This window comes from Rhinichthys klamathensis, unplaced genomic scaffold (genome assembly GCF_029890125.1).
Source record: "Rhinichthys klamathensis goyatoka isolate OS25496 unplaced genomic scaffold, OSU_Roscu_1.1 h1tg000111l_1, whole genome shotgun sequence".
Lineage (NCBI taxonomy): Eukaryota > Metazoa > Chordata > Actinopteri > Cypriniformes > Leuciscidae > Rhinichthys > Rhinichthys klamathensis.
The window spans coordinates 9,599,225-9,613,492 of NW_026606649.1; the positions used below are offsets into that span (position 1 = coordinate 9,599,225).

A 14,268-nucleotide genomic window follows, 5' to 3' on the forward strand; every position below is an offset into this window, starting at 1 on the left:
GAAATAACTTCAAAGCTACTATAAACAACACATACATGTTCGCGTTTGTAGATACTGCCAAATTTTAGCATTGAACTGACATTAATACACTACCTTTTGTCTGGACTGTGTGTGCTTTCGGCAGCTGTTCGTCTCATCCAAAACATTACTTTCAGGAACGCGTGTAAAAGGCTCACAGTCGGTCACTCCCCCTGAGCCCTGCGTTATGCGCGTAGACGCATCGACGCGTGCGCCAGCGCACATCCGAAAGTTTCATTCTCACGTTTCCAACATAACGCGCAGCTTCACAGCTGGAGTCTCCAATGCGCTTCTCAAATACAGCCTTTCTCTAAAATTTTAGGGATTTGTTTATACTGTTTTGACGTTTCTCCGCATCGGAATACAAGCAATTAGTGTCATATTGGATTGAGAAGAAAACCGACAACAAATAAAACCTGAATGAAAACATTTTCAGCTTTTTCATCATCAGTGGAGAATTTGCATCCTAAAGTGAATGGACTATCACATGATTTATGGAGATGGAATTTTGAGGAGTGCTGTGGACCAAAATCATGCCGGATTGTAGTTGAAATAATCTCCTGTTAACAAAGGTTTGCTTTTTTCCTTTCCAGTAACTCTTGAATGAAATTGGCATCGGAGCATGGTAGCCTACTACAACAGCGCTCCATAACTTATTTTAAAGTAAGAATACCGTTTTATTATTGTAAGATTGTTGTGACATTTAACAATCAATTGCTTTATTAATGAATTCCTCAGCAAACAAAGATATAGATAAATATAGATCGCCAAGTATATTTTGCTTCTGGACGAGCTATTGTGCTTGCAGACTTTATCTTAGAAATCACAAAATAAAATTATTATACAGTATTTTGCTTTAACAATTGCGTTTTTCTGCAGTTTAAGGTGCTGCTGCTGTGAGGCTGAAGATGGGTCGCTTTTATGCTCAGGTTTTGATGATGCTGGTGTTAGTAGCACTGCCTGTAGCGGTACGGTGTTGCCCGAGGCCATGTGCGTGCCACCAGCCCGCAGAGGTGCACTGCACGTTCCGCTCCTTACTCACGGTGCCCGCTGGCGTGCCCAAACAGGTGGAGCGGATGAATTTGGGGTAACTGTTCTGTGACACGAGATTATTATTCTTAGACACTGCTTTCTTTCTTAGCTTTCTGAAATCAGCTTTCGTAATAGAACACTTTAGCACATCCATTCCAAAACTGATCTGTAGATTAGGACTATCACACTGTTCATCGTAGCATGCAGAAACTGGATTTTATTACTCGTTGCTTTAAAACATTGAATCCAAAAGGGTTCATCTAGTGGGAATTTCCCTTGATGATGTCAAATGCCGGGGATATTTCGACCACTTTTCAGGTGACCTACAACAACTGCATGATTGTTTAGGACTGTCCCAGGAAGGATTTGAGATAATACTTAATTGGGTAAACAGGGGCTAGTTGTCGCAATTTGTGTAGGTTTATATTTAATTGTATGTTTACAAACACATACCTTAGGCTAGAAACGTTACATTTCAACTGATCTTACCCAAGTGTAAGATCTAGTTCTTTGAATTGTCACAATGCAATATGTGATCATTTTGTTTGTTTTGTAATAAAATACAATTAAAAAACAGTAAAAAGATTATTATAAACACAATTATGTTATTAAGCAAAACAAATGTAAACAGTAAGGAACAAAACAAACCATTGTTTTAATCAACAAACATTGTATTTAATAAAATTGTACATTTTAACATAAAAGACATTTGACAACTTGCCCTGAGCTAAAAATGTATGAGAAATGCATACATTTGTCCTGGGAACAAAGTTAAACCATTTGGATATAATCAGCCTATTAGTTGACCCATGCCTGAGTGTATGTCAGTGTAGTTTTATTGTGTTCACTTGTTTACCAAGAAGCAATTACAAAAAAATTATATGATTTTGGAATTTTATTTAGAGAACTTAATTCCCTAAATTATGTTATTTTATTAGAATTTTGGACTAGGCATTTGGAAACCTTACAATTACTGAGATAAAACATTTTTAAGCCCTACACTCCCACATTGAAATTAAGTCAATGTAGGTTCTATTTGGTAAATCTGCAGCATCACAGCATAATTAACCATCTTATTGTCACCTCCTTCTGTACACTCAGGTTTAATACTATACATAGAATAACTTACAGCTCTTTTGCTGGGTTACGAAAACTGGACCTTCTTTTAATGCATGGCAATGATGTGCATCAAATTCCTGATGGAACATTCCGTGACCTCATATCCCTTCAGGTACAAATTTTTCCCTTTGAGAAAACATTAATTCTGTACTTCTTTTGTTGTACTTATGTTTGCATTGATACCTCATATATGTATGGAACAACGTTTGCAATTAAATAACATCAATGAATTCAAATTTAAAATGTAATTTAAACAAGTAAATCATATTTAGTTCAATGCCTCTTTCTCCTCAGATGCTGAAACTAAGCTATAATAAACTGAAGGTAATTAGCAGGCAAACCCTTATGGGTCTCTGGAGTCTCACTAGGTTGCACCTGGATCACAACAGACTTGAGTTCATCCACCCTGATGCATTCCAAGGCCTCACGTCGCTTCGCCTTCTCCAATTAGAGGGCAACCAACTTCAACAGCTCCATCCAGCAACCTTCTCCACTTTCTCTATTCATGGACACTTCCCAGTGTCCACCCTGAAGCACTTGTACCTGTCAGATAATATACTGACCACATTATCACAGAGGATGCTAGCAGGCATGCCCTACCTGGAGAACCTCTCCCTGCATGGGAACCCCTGGACCTGTGACTGTCGCATGAGATGGTTCAAAGAGTGGAATAAAAATTCACCAGGTTATTATTATCATGATTAACAATAGTAATAATATAAATTATCACTTGTGATTATCTTCTCATAATGATAGTTCTGCATAGGATTATATACAATTGTGTTTAGAATTATAAGACTACTTAATCTTGATGAATGTCCACTTCTAACACTTCCTTTTTTTCTTTCCAGGTGTGCTGAAATGTAAGAAGGACAAAGCCTATCTGGATGGCCAGCTATGCCCTATGTGTTTCTCTCCAAAACACCTAAAGAAGAAACAACTACAGGAGTTGGAGAAACCCACTTGCAATAGTCCCATCATCCACACCTCTCACAGAGCCATTTCCCCAGAGGACACTGAAAGTGACCTCCTGACGATGGATGAATTTCGTCAACCCCTTGGCAACATTTCCCTGGGCCTATCAGATGAACATGGACATCAAGTAGACTTGGAATGCATTGTCACTGAGCCAGGAGAGCTTACAAGTATAGGCTGGGACTATGTTAACCAGTATCAAATATCAGCTAATGTGACTCTGACGTTAGATTTGAAGTGTGCTATTGACAGGTCCAGTTATGAAAAGTTGTGGAGATTGATTGCATATTATAGTGATGTTCCAGCCCACCTTCGTAGGGAAATTATGCTAAGTAAGGACCCTTACACAAGCTTTAGATATCGGCAAGATGTTGAAAAGGATGCTCTTTACTATACAGGAGTAAAAGCTAACATAGCAGCTGACCCACCCTGGTTAATGCAGTCATCAATGGACCTCCAGCTAAACAGACTTCAGTCAACAAGTAAAAGTGTTCAAATTATTCTGAGCACCCATCTGACTGAAGTTATGGAAAATGAATATATAAGACAGCAGAGTAGGGGCTGGGTTATAATTGAGTCCAGGAACAACACTAGAACGATGCAGACTGCTGTAGTGGGAAGTCCTGCTAAAATAAACTGTACCATACATAGCTCAGGGAACGAGTCAGTTAAATGGATGCTACCTGATGGCTCTACTTTAAAAACACCTTATAGCAATGTTGATAGAATGCTTTCAGCTTCAAGTGGCGGTGTTCTTGAAATCAAATCTCTGGATCATTCTGATTCAGGAGTGTACTACTGTATTGCACAGGTTTCAGATGATCTTACGATACTCCCTTTTCGCCTGACAGTGGAGGAATCCTCCAGCCCACCTCCTGGAGGTGAAGGAGTAACAGAGCCAATAACGGGATTCGCAGGACGACCGTTTTTCCTTCCATGTGTCTCCACTGGATCCCCTGATGCTGATATACACTGGATTCTCCCTGATGGCAGCATTGTTAACAAGTGGATAAACATTTCCAGGATATTTGTGGCATCAAATGGAACTCTGATTATTCGACACAGTCAGCTTTCAGACAATGGATACTATAAGTGTGTGGCAGGAAACCAGCATGGGATGGACACTTTGGCCACAAAAGTAATAATAACTAGGCCACCAGGTATGATCCCCTTACGGAAGTACTCCAGTAGCCCTCAACCTGCTGAGGGAGTTTCAACCAAAATAAAAGTTCTTGTGAAAAATGATGTGGAGTCATCTGGGGATAATGAACCTGAAGAGTTTTTAGAGAAAGCGCTTCCTACGCAAGTGGATTTTCCCAATCGGCGGAGGGTCCCAAGTAAGGGAATAAGGGGAGGTCATCCGTCTAGGAATTCCTGGAGACGCCCTGCTACACCAAGGAGGAGAATAGGTACCCCAGTAGTGGACAGGGTTAACACTGTAGAGTCAAAGAGAAGAATTAACATGTCAAACAACCAAATAGACCCACAGCACTGGGCTAACATCTTGGCAAAAGTTCGCAGTGGTGGAACCAGTTCAAAAACAACTACTCCAAACTATATTCAGACCAGTACACACAAAATACAGGAGTCAGAGGCTGCCTACACAAAGCAATCATTACGATCATCTGCAGAAGGTACAACAACAAGGGCACCAGTAAAGGAAGTATTGTACTCAGTTACAATGTCACAGATGCCTATTGAGGCTACTGAGTACAACTTGGATATAAGAGCTCTGGATTCTGAGGATGCAATACATGTTATTTACCAGATAGCAGCTCCTAAAACAGACCCAAATTCAGATTTGTTTACAGTTAGCACATATATCACACAACCCACAGTTGGACCACAGATGACCCGTTTTACTGTGAGCGATTCAGAGGTTGCAGATGTAGTTGCAGGGAGCACTGTGTGGAGCACAACATCATATGGAACCTATTTACAGGAAAACCAAAGCCACACAATGGATGTAACTGAAGCAATTCAAAAGTCTGTTGGTGAAGATGCCGAAGAATACAGGGTTTTGCAAAACCCTGAACATGTGGGAGAGGTTTATCAGGAAAGGATGCATCACAGCTTAGTATCAGCCACAGCAAAAACCCTCACAGAACCAAGTACAGAAACTGCTGTGTACTCATTTACTGAAATTCTAACTATAATTAAGCAAGGACCACAGACCTTACAAAAGCACATACCCCAAGAGAAACATAATGTCTCAACAATTCCACTGCTTCTTACTGTGACACCAACCACCAAACCCACTTCAGGACATAAAGCAACATTCAGTAATTTACTTAATGCTTCCTCCTCACGTGCTAGGAACTCATCCAGTTTAAGGAGGAACGGTGGAAGACGTAGAAAGCCTAATCGAATTAGAACTAAGACAAACAATTCTAAATCATCAGTATATGTCACAAATGTCACCCCACAGCCCACTTCAGCTTCAATTGCAGAGGTCACAAATGAGTTTTCAGTCGTTACTAAGACAACTGCCTCCTCTCAAACTAAAATAGAAACATCTCCATGGGCCAAAAGTGTAGGAGCCAAGATTAATACTACTGTTCCATTAACTGACAGCCAACCAGAGTCACTAGGCAAAATGACTCATGAAGAGAACACAGACCCTTTATACAGTGGCAGGAATCACAAAACCCACAAATCCCTATCCCAAGAAAAAGTATCTATGACAAAGGAGAGACACTCATCTCATGCTAAGCCAGCTCAAGAGAAAAGCACCACAACAGTACTAGTGTCTTCATCAACATTCAGTAGTTTTGGAAGTGAACAAGAAAAAGCAACCATAGAGAAAGAAAAAAAATCAAACTTGTCTCCCCATATTCCAAATCCTCCCATGAAGGCAGACATTCATGAGTGGTTTACAAGCACCAATACCCCTGCAGCTAAAACGTTTGAAGAGACTCAACAGGGAAACATTACAGCAGACCCCAGCTCAAGCCCAACGTCAGACGACTCTCATGCACAATTAGAAGAACTTCCAGATGCAAGTCCAGACAAAACAAACAGCCAATATAACCCCACAGAGACTGAAAAAGTTCTGTCATACAAAGAGCTTGAAAGAAGGTCATTTTCTTCATCTTCCCCAATTACACAGTATGAAATCATCAAAAATAATTCAGAAATCCCATATGGTTCAGCAACAGCAACTTCTACAATTTTTGAGGAGGCACAAAATAGTTCACATGTTCCAACAGGAAGGCCCAAAAGCTATCCGGCATTAGTGCTTGCAACAACAAAACCAATTAGGCTTCCAACTGGTGACATTCACAACAGACACAATTCTGTTTTATCCATTAACCCTTGGTATCCATCAGAAAATGCTAATGTGTCTCCAGTTACAAAAGAAAACATAGTTGCCACAACAACAACTACAACAGCCCTGAGGCCTCCTACAGTACATACACATATGCTTTACCCAAATACACCCACTTCTGTGACCATTCTAGGTGAACCAGTCAACGCAAATCACATTCCTGATAGTGACAAAGACAGATTTGTAACCACAAGCCAGGAAAACAGTAAGAAAGAACTTAGCAGAACATACAGTAGGGGAAGACTTCCAGTCACACAATTTCCTTATCAATTAGTCAGTGCCTCTGAGGAGAGAGGATCTCAAGAATTAGAGGAAAACATCCACAAAAAGACCACTACAAAAACACACACAACTCCACCACTTCACTCAACTTTAACAGTATCTTTACAACAGCAAAAACTTCCTGGCAGGCCAGGTGTTCGGGGTAAAGGAAGCTCTTATGTACATTACACCACATCAGGAGGACCTCAACAAAGACCAACCGTAGTGCCTGAGGGTAGAGGCAGACCTCGGATCACCAGCACAGACATTAGATCAGTAACAGCACATGCTGAGACTGATGCCTATTTGCCTTGTGTGACTGTGGGAAAACCCATTCCCGTCCTTTCCTGGACTAAAGTACCCACAGGTAGGACAGGTACAGTTTTAATTATTTAAATATTACCATTAGCTTTTCAAATCTGTACGTTGTTGACACATGCATGTAGAAATATATTATTTTGATGCTGTAGCTCTAAAATTATTTTGTCACTTTTTTTCCTACAGGAGCTAGTATCACACAGAACAGCAGGGTTCAGAGATTCGAGGTCTCTTCTAATGGTACGCTTATAATCCACAATGTACTTCCTCTGGACAGAGGCCAGTACCTCTGCAGTGTTCAAAACCAGTATGGAGAGGACAAGATTGTAGTTAATTTAGTTGTTCTAGCTGAACACCCTAGAGTTCTGCAGCCTCGCTATAGAGAAGCCACTGCATACCTTGGAGAAACTGTCGAGTTTGATTGTCAGTCCCAAGGGCATCCTCAGCCTCGGATCACCTGGGTCCTACCTGATAGGAAAATGGTACATTCTAGTGGACCTACTCATGGCACACCTGAGCACATGGTCTCAGTCTTACCTAATGGCACACTTCACATGAAATCGGTCAGTCACATGGATCGAGGAATTTATAAATGCATTGCTAGCAATGCTGCAGGTGCTGATACCATATCCGTTCGACTGACTATTGCTTCCTTGCCACCCATCATTCAGCAGCCAAGACATGAGAATGTCACTCTTCCAGAGGGAAGCACTGCCTACTTGAATTGCACTGCCAGGGGTGCCCCTCCCCCTGCTATTGGCTGGATCACTCCTGATGCCAAGCAGCTCCGTCCCTCCCAGTTTATTAATGGACGTAACTTGTTTGTATTCCCCAATGGAACACTCTATATTCGTAGTCTTGCTCCGACAGATGCAGGGAGGTATGAATGCTCAGTAACCAATGTGGTTGGCACTGCATGGAGAGCCATTATTTTGACTGTAAAGAAGTCTATAATATACTCAAGAGCCAAGATTACATTCTCATCACCTAAAAAAACAGATGTGGTCTATGGAGGCAGGTTGCACCTGGACTGTATTGCGTCAGGGAATCCAGAACCCAGAATCATTTGGAGGACTCCATCCAAAAAGCTTGTGGATGCTCACTACAGGTAATGTAAACACTTCACTGAAGAACATCTACTTTGCATGAAAATACATACTGAGTTTATACACTTGAGAAAAATGTGCACATAGCTACTGTCTTCTTTTTTTTCCTTCTCCCTCTGCATTACTCTTGCTCCTTAAAGCATGCACTTAAACACTATGTTTTCATAAGTTTGCATCCTGTTTTGACTAATGAGACATGTTACCCTTGCCATGCAAATCAAACACTCTTAATGTCACGCTGTGGTGAAAATCAAGTTTTTAATGGTGTTAATAGGTCTATGTGGTGTTTATAATAGGCTTTGAGACAAACCATGTGCAAATTCATAAGTCAACACCATTGCTGAGCACTTTCTCCTTAAAACTGCAGTGATATAAAGACAGTTTCAAAAACGCGGTTTGAAATCACTGGTGTTTCTTATGTCACAAACTACCTTGTAACCAATCACGTCAATGTGCTGGCAGGCTTTAGCATATCATTAACTATTCTCTGAAGCAGTGGAGTCTCAAGAGAAGCCAGGTTATCCCAGTATATTTTTTTCTGTTGAAATGAAAAATGGGTAGATTTAGCAATATAGCGGGTGTATGATGTATATTACGATATTATGATGAACTATACAGTATGCCTTTCTCCACTGATGTTCTGAGTTTTTCAAAGCGTTTCTAAGGATACTAATTGTTAAAAAGCAGCTGTCTGACTGAGTTGGCGAACGGGAACTTGGTTTGTGTAAAATAGTATCACATTATTAGCTGTTTGATAGACTAGTCAAGTAAAAGGCTAATCATATTAATTACCAACGCTGTAAAGAGCGATACCATTGTGCAGGGTTTACCTCAGTAAGTTGATTGAGTGGACCGCATATACTAAATGAAGCAAGGGTTATTTTAAGGTATGAAGAAAAAAATCACAGGAAAAAAACTTTGAAATATGTAATTTTGGTGATCAAAGATGAGTTTTAAGGGATACAATGATTGAGTACAGGGGGACTTTAACTGCTCCTCTAAAAGAAGGGCTCATCTGGTTATGAAATCTCAAGCATCAAGGGTGCAACATTCTAAATAAAAAGCAAAAATCTAATATTTTACATTAAACTGGTTGAATCACACATCTTCAGTAATAATGCTTTTGTCATTTTTTTTATATTTCAGTTACGATCAAATGATCAAGGTCTCTGCCAACGGTACTCTATCCATCATATCTGTGACAGAGAAAGATAACGGTGAATACCTCTGTGTTGCTCGCAACAAAATTGGGGATGATTTTGTGCCCTTTAAGGTCAACGTCCTGGCAAAACCTGCTAAAATTGAGCAGAAGACAAAGTCTGATAGGAAGGTGATGTATGGAGGTAACCTAAAAGTTGACTGTGTGGCCTCTGGACTACCTGATCCTAAAATCCAGTGGGCATTGCCTGATGGCACCATGATCAACAGTGTTGTGAAATCTGAACGTAATGTTGGCAGTCGAAGTCGCAGGTATGTTGTCTTTGACAATGGAACCCTCTTCTTTAATGAAGTAGGGATGCGTGAAGAGGGCGACTATACATGTTATGCTGAGAACCAGGTTGGAAAAGATGAGATGAAAGTGCATGTGGAAGTAGTTGCAGATGTTCCTATGATTGCAAATAAGACACATGATGTCATCAGGGTCCTCTATGGAGAATCCGTCTCTCTGCAGTGCAGTGCCAAGGGTGAGCCAACACCTCTTATATTGTGGTTCTCACCCACTAATAGAGCCATCACTTCAGTTTCAGACAAATATTTTATACACAACAATGGGACTCTAATCATTCAGAAAGTCCAGAGATTCGATGGTGGGAACTATATATGTCTTGCCAGGAACAGTGCAGGACAGGATCGCAAAGTGACCAGAGTGGAAATTCTTGTCTCTCCACCTGCTATTAATGGCCTCATAGGCACAACAAACTCAATGAAAGTGTCTAGTGTGAGAGATCAACGGAAACTAATTAACTGTGAAACTACTGGTACACCTGTTCCCCGTGTCATGTGGGTTCTTCCAGAGAATGTTGTACTCCCCGCACCATATTATGGCAGTCGAATGACAGTACATCGCAATGGCACTTTGGATATTCGTTCAGTGAGAATGACCGATTCAGGCCAGTTAGCCTGTGTTGCTCGTAATGAGGGAGGCGAAACAAAACTCATAGTTCAGCTTGATGTAACAGATGTTTTGGAGAAGCCGAAACTTAAGAGTCCTAAAATGGAGTCACTCTTATTGACCGTGGGCAGGACCATTAACCTAAGCTGTTCAGTTGAGGGGTCACCAACCCCAGAGCTGACGTGGATCCTTCTAAATGGCTCCCCACTATTGAGTGGTGCACAATTCAGTAAATTCCTCCACAAGTCTGATGGGACTTTGGTCATCAGTAACCCTGCTCTCTCAGAGGCAGGCACATATCGTTGTTTGGGACGCAATGCAGCTGGGATGGTTGAAAGAACTGTTACATTAATGCCAGGGCACAAGCCAGAAATCAATAACAGGTATAACTCACCTGTTAGTATCATAAATGGGCAAAGTTTACATCTGCACTGCTTGTCAAATACTGACTCTGTCCGCCTCACCTGGACTCTGCCAAGCGGGATAGTCTTAAACCGACCTCAAAGAGCAGGTCGTTATGCTATTCTTGCCAATGGAACCCTCTCCATCCAGCAGGCCTCTGTCCATGACAGGGGCTCATATACCTGCAGGGCCTCAAATGAATATGGAAGCTCCCTGGTAACTGTTCCAGTCATCATCATTACATATCCACCCCGTATCACTAGTGGCCCAGCTCCTGCTACCTATGCTAAAAGAGGAGTGGCGGTACAACTTAACTGTGTGGCCACTGGCATCCCCAAATCAGAAATCGCATGGGAGACACCAGACCGAACACGGCTTGTTGTCAGCCCCCAACCACGGCTAATTGGGAACAAGTACCTCCATCCTCAGGGTTCCTTAATCATCCAGAATCCTACAACAAGAGATGCTGGACTGTACAGATGCACAGCCAGAAATGTGGTAGGGGTTGACTCAAAAGGTACATACCTTTATGTATACTAAGAAACACAGGACACCTACTCTTCATATGCCCAAGGAACTGCGAAATTGAGCTTTAAGACAGCTTGATAGCAATAGAATTTGTCAATGTGAAATATAGAATGGAATCAGCCCAATGCAAAAAAAACATTACATTATATTTTGTCAATGATGTGAGCTTTACTTTAAAGTTTGCAAGTAAAACTTTGCAAAATGTAAAAAGGTACTATTCTTCAAAAGCTTGGTATGGGATTCGTGTAATGTAACCAACCTACTGATATTACAAGGCATCTTTCTACTTTTAATGTTTGACAATGACAGTTCATGTCTAAATGTATAGATACAAAAGATACTGTATATATTTGTAGCCATGAAGAAAACTATAAATTATATATTCTGACTTTATGGAAGCCAATAATGCAGAATATTTCACAAATCAGGGATACCATTATTTTAATAATGCTTCAAATACAAATTTTAAATAATTATTCAAAACTTTCAAATGTAAACAAGATTCACACTACACATTTTTTGACGACTTTTGATTTTTTTTGAAAATTAATTTTCACAGTATTACAATCACCGATTCTTATTCAGCTTTCAAGAATTACTAGCAAATGAAATACAAAGTTGCCTACAAGCTTTTTCATATGATTATTTGTATCTACATTTCTCTATTTGAAAAATGTCATACTTGTCCACTTGTAACACTTATAAATTATTTGTCCTTTAAACTAATGTATTTCTATTTTGCATATTTTAAATAAAGATGACTTTTAATAAATAACCAAAGTTTCAGAAAATATGTGTGCACTCTCCCCTCTGCAAATGACTTAAACATTCTCGAACCAGTAAATGAGAGCAATTCATGAAAATAGGGATTTTGGAAACTATCATGTAATTGAGCTTTTCTCAGACATGATGAAAGCACAGACTAAACTGAACCTTCTTCTGCTTTATGGTTTTTAGATTTCAACAACATACATATTCTGAGCAGCTAGTCACTAAATGTTCACTAAATATCATACTACAGCAGAACTATTGAAGTATGAGTTTGAAAAAATGATGCATTAATCCCAACAACACAAACCATGCAAATTGAAAGAGCTCAGATAATCCATATTGAATTCAGTTATGACTACACTAACCCCCGGTTTCACAGACAAGGCTTAAATCTAGTCCCAGACTAAAATGCATGTTTGAGCTGTTTTTACTGAAAGCAACTTGCACTGACATATTTTAAAATTTGTCACTATCATTGTTTTGTCTCAAGATGCACACCAGTAATGTTTTTTTTTCTAAGGCACATTTATAAAAGCTACTTAAATGTCCTAAATTAATTAAGACCTAATCTTGGCTTAATCTTAGCCCACAGTGTTAGCCCCGATTTTATATCTAATAAAGAATTTAATTACTTAAGTTTGATTGCATTACTAATAAAATATAAGTAGATTCTACTAATTTGTGGACATAATTTGAATGTGTGAATAAATGTAAGTTATATGGGCTAAAATTATTAAGTTTCTCTCCTGACCACGCCTTCCACACAGTCGTTTGATGCTGCGAGTCAGGTAACGCCATTTTGTCGTGGTGTGTGTGAATTCAAGGAGCTGTTGATGAGACGTCGGAACATTTTCTTTAGCAAGTTCTATGGACATTTCTCCTAACATTTACCTTTTTATCGTTTCTTTGTTTTCCTCGACAGTCCGTTTGTGAGCAGCGAAAATCAGTGTTTGTTTGTTTTTTTAACTTGCTAGATTTCTCACTCGCGTGCAGTGGACATTGCCGCTCTTGAAACAAGGGGGTAATCCACCAGCCGGAAACTGAAACCTCCCTGGGGGCCGCCATTGGTTAGCAAGCCTTCACCTGCTGTTAGCATTCCATTGACTCCCATTCATTTTGGCGTCACTTTGACAGCGAATAACTTTACATCTGAGGCAATTAAAGACTCCATTTGTCCATTGTTTATTTCTAAAGAAACACGACAAAAGGCTCCATTGCCTTGTATCTTACGTTATGGCCCCGTAGAAGCAGTTTTTGTAAAAATAGGCTAACGATCGCGTCATAACCACGCGACTCTCTGATGCACAGTAGAGAAATTACCGTATAGACAGGAGGAGAAGCTCGCAGGCAATCGGGGGGAGGCATAACGTCCGATAAAGTCAAGGTAGAAGCCCATTGAGAGTCATAAAGTTGCTCCTGCTGCTAGCTCATGGACAGCTCCTACTCACGCTCTCAGTCTCTGCAAGATGCGGAAGGCAACTGTCAGACAGGTTGCTCACGTCACATCTACGTCATCAAGCTCAGTTTGAGCCTGCGCAGTTCGCTCAGCCATCAGGAAGTGACTGAGTGCTTCTTATTGACTTCACTTTTCTCCGTGGAAGTCTATGGGGTCACTGTGTCCATTTCTTTTACTGTCTATGGCTTGAACCCCTGATCGGCAATTTTTTCCTTCCTATTGTTTCTTTTTCACTGGAGGAGCTGTTGTTGAGACTGAGAGTGTAACTGTTTGAACCTCCGGCCGGCGCCAAGCAAGTTGATGGACCCCATTGACTTCCAAAGTATGGGGAAAAAATAGGCTACTATGAAAGTCAATGGGGTCAAATCAACTGTTTGGTTACTGACACTGTTCGGCGCCGGCCGGACATATCAGACATATCTTCTTCAAAATAGTATTCTAAATTCCTACAGGTTTGGAACAACTTGAGCCTAAGTAAATGATGACAGAATTTTAATTTTTGGGTGAATTATGGCAATATCACCTGTTGTGACCGTGAATGTAAATGTTAAAATATATTGTTTAATGTTGGAACTGGATAATCTTTTATAAATATATTAGCTTATGTAAAAATGGGATGATCTCAAATTGATCTATGTAGATTCTGTTTAATGGACCATTTTCACAGAAAGTCTAATTTTTTTTGCAAAGTCATGGAAATTAAACAGTGGACTTTTTCTTCCAGTTTTTTAGCAAATTTCTTAAATTTACATTGCATCCATGTTCCAAACCTGATAAAATTGACAGTATAAAAATAATTTAAATAATATTAATGTGGTAAAATAATGGTTAAAATTAAGAT

General features: G+C 40.0%; 1 protein-coding gene across 2 annotated transcripts; it reads left to right on the forward strand.

Annotated features, from left to right (window-relative positions):
- The first annotated feature begins 239 nt into the window (after positions 1-239).
- Positions 240-11,922, forward strand: mxra5a (matrix-remodelling associated 5a). 2 transcript variants are annotated; one of them, XM_056254407.1, is made up of 7 exons: positions 240-590; positions 898-1,105; positions 2,152-2,281; positions 2,464-2,854; positions 3,021-7,109; positions 7,238-8,159; positions 9,304-11,922. In XM_056254407.1, exons 2-7 carry the CDS (start codon positions 927-929, stop codon positions 11,210-11,212), a joined length of 7,620 nt encoding a protein of 2,539 aa, XP_056110382.1. In that variant the 5' UTR covers positions 240-590; positions 898-926; the 3' UTR covers positions 11,213-11,922. The 2 variants fall into 2 exon arrangements, with proteins under 2 accessions (XP_056110382.1, XP_056110383.1); XM_056254408.1 differs by having other exon boundaries at positions 3,021-7,100.
- The last annotated feature ends 2,346 nt before the right edge of the window (positions 11,923-14,268 follow it).

Bases quoted from the DNA above. Each gene is read 5' to 3' on its own strand.
- mxra5a (XM_056254407.1), top strand. From the start codon at position 927: ATGGGTCGCTTTTATGCTCAGGTTTTGATGATGCTGGTGTTAGTAGCA. The intron at 2,282-2,463 runs GTACAAATTTTT...CTTTCTCCTCAG, and splicing joins GTGACCTCATATCCCTTCAG to ATGCTGAAACTAAGCTATAA. The intron at 2,855-3,020 runs GTTATTATTATC...TTTTCTTTCCAG, and splicing joins GTGGAATAAAAATTCACCAG to GTGTGCTGAAATGTAAGAAG.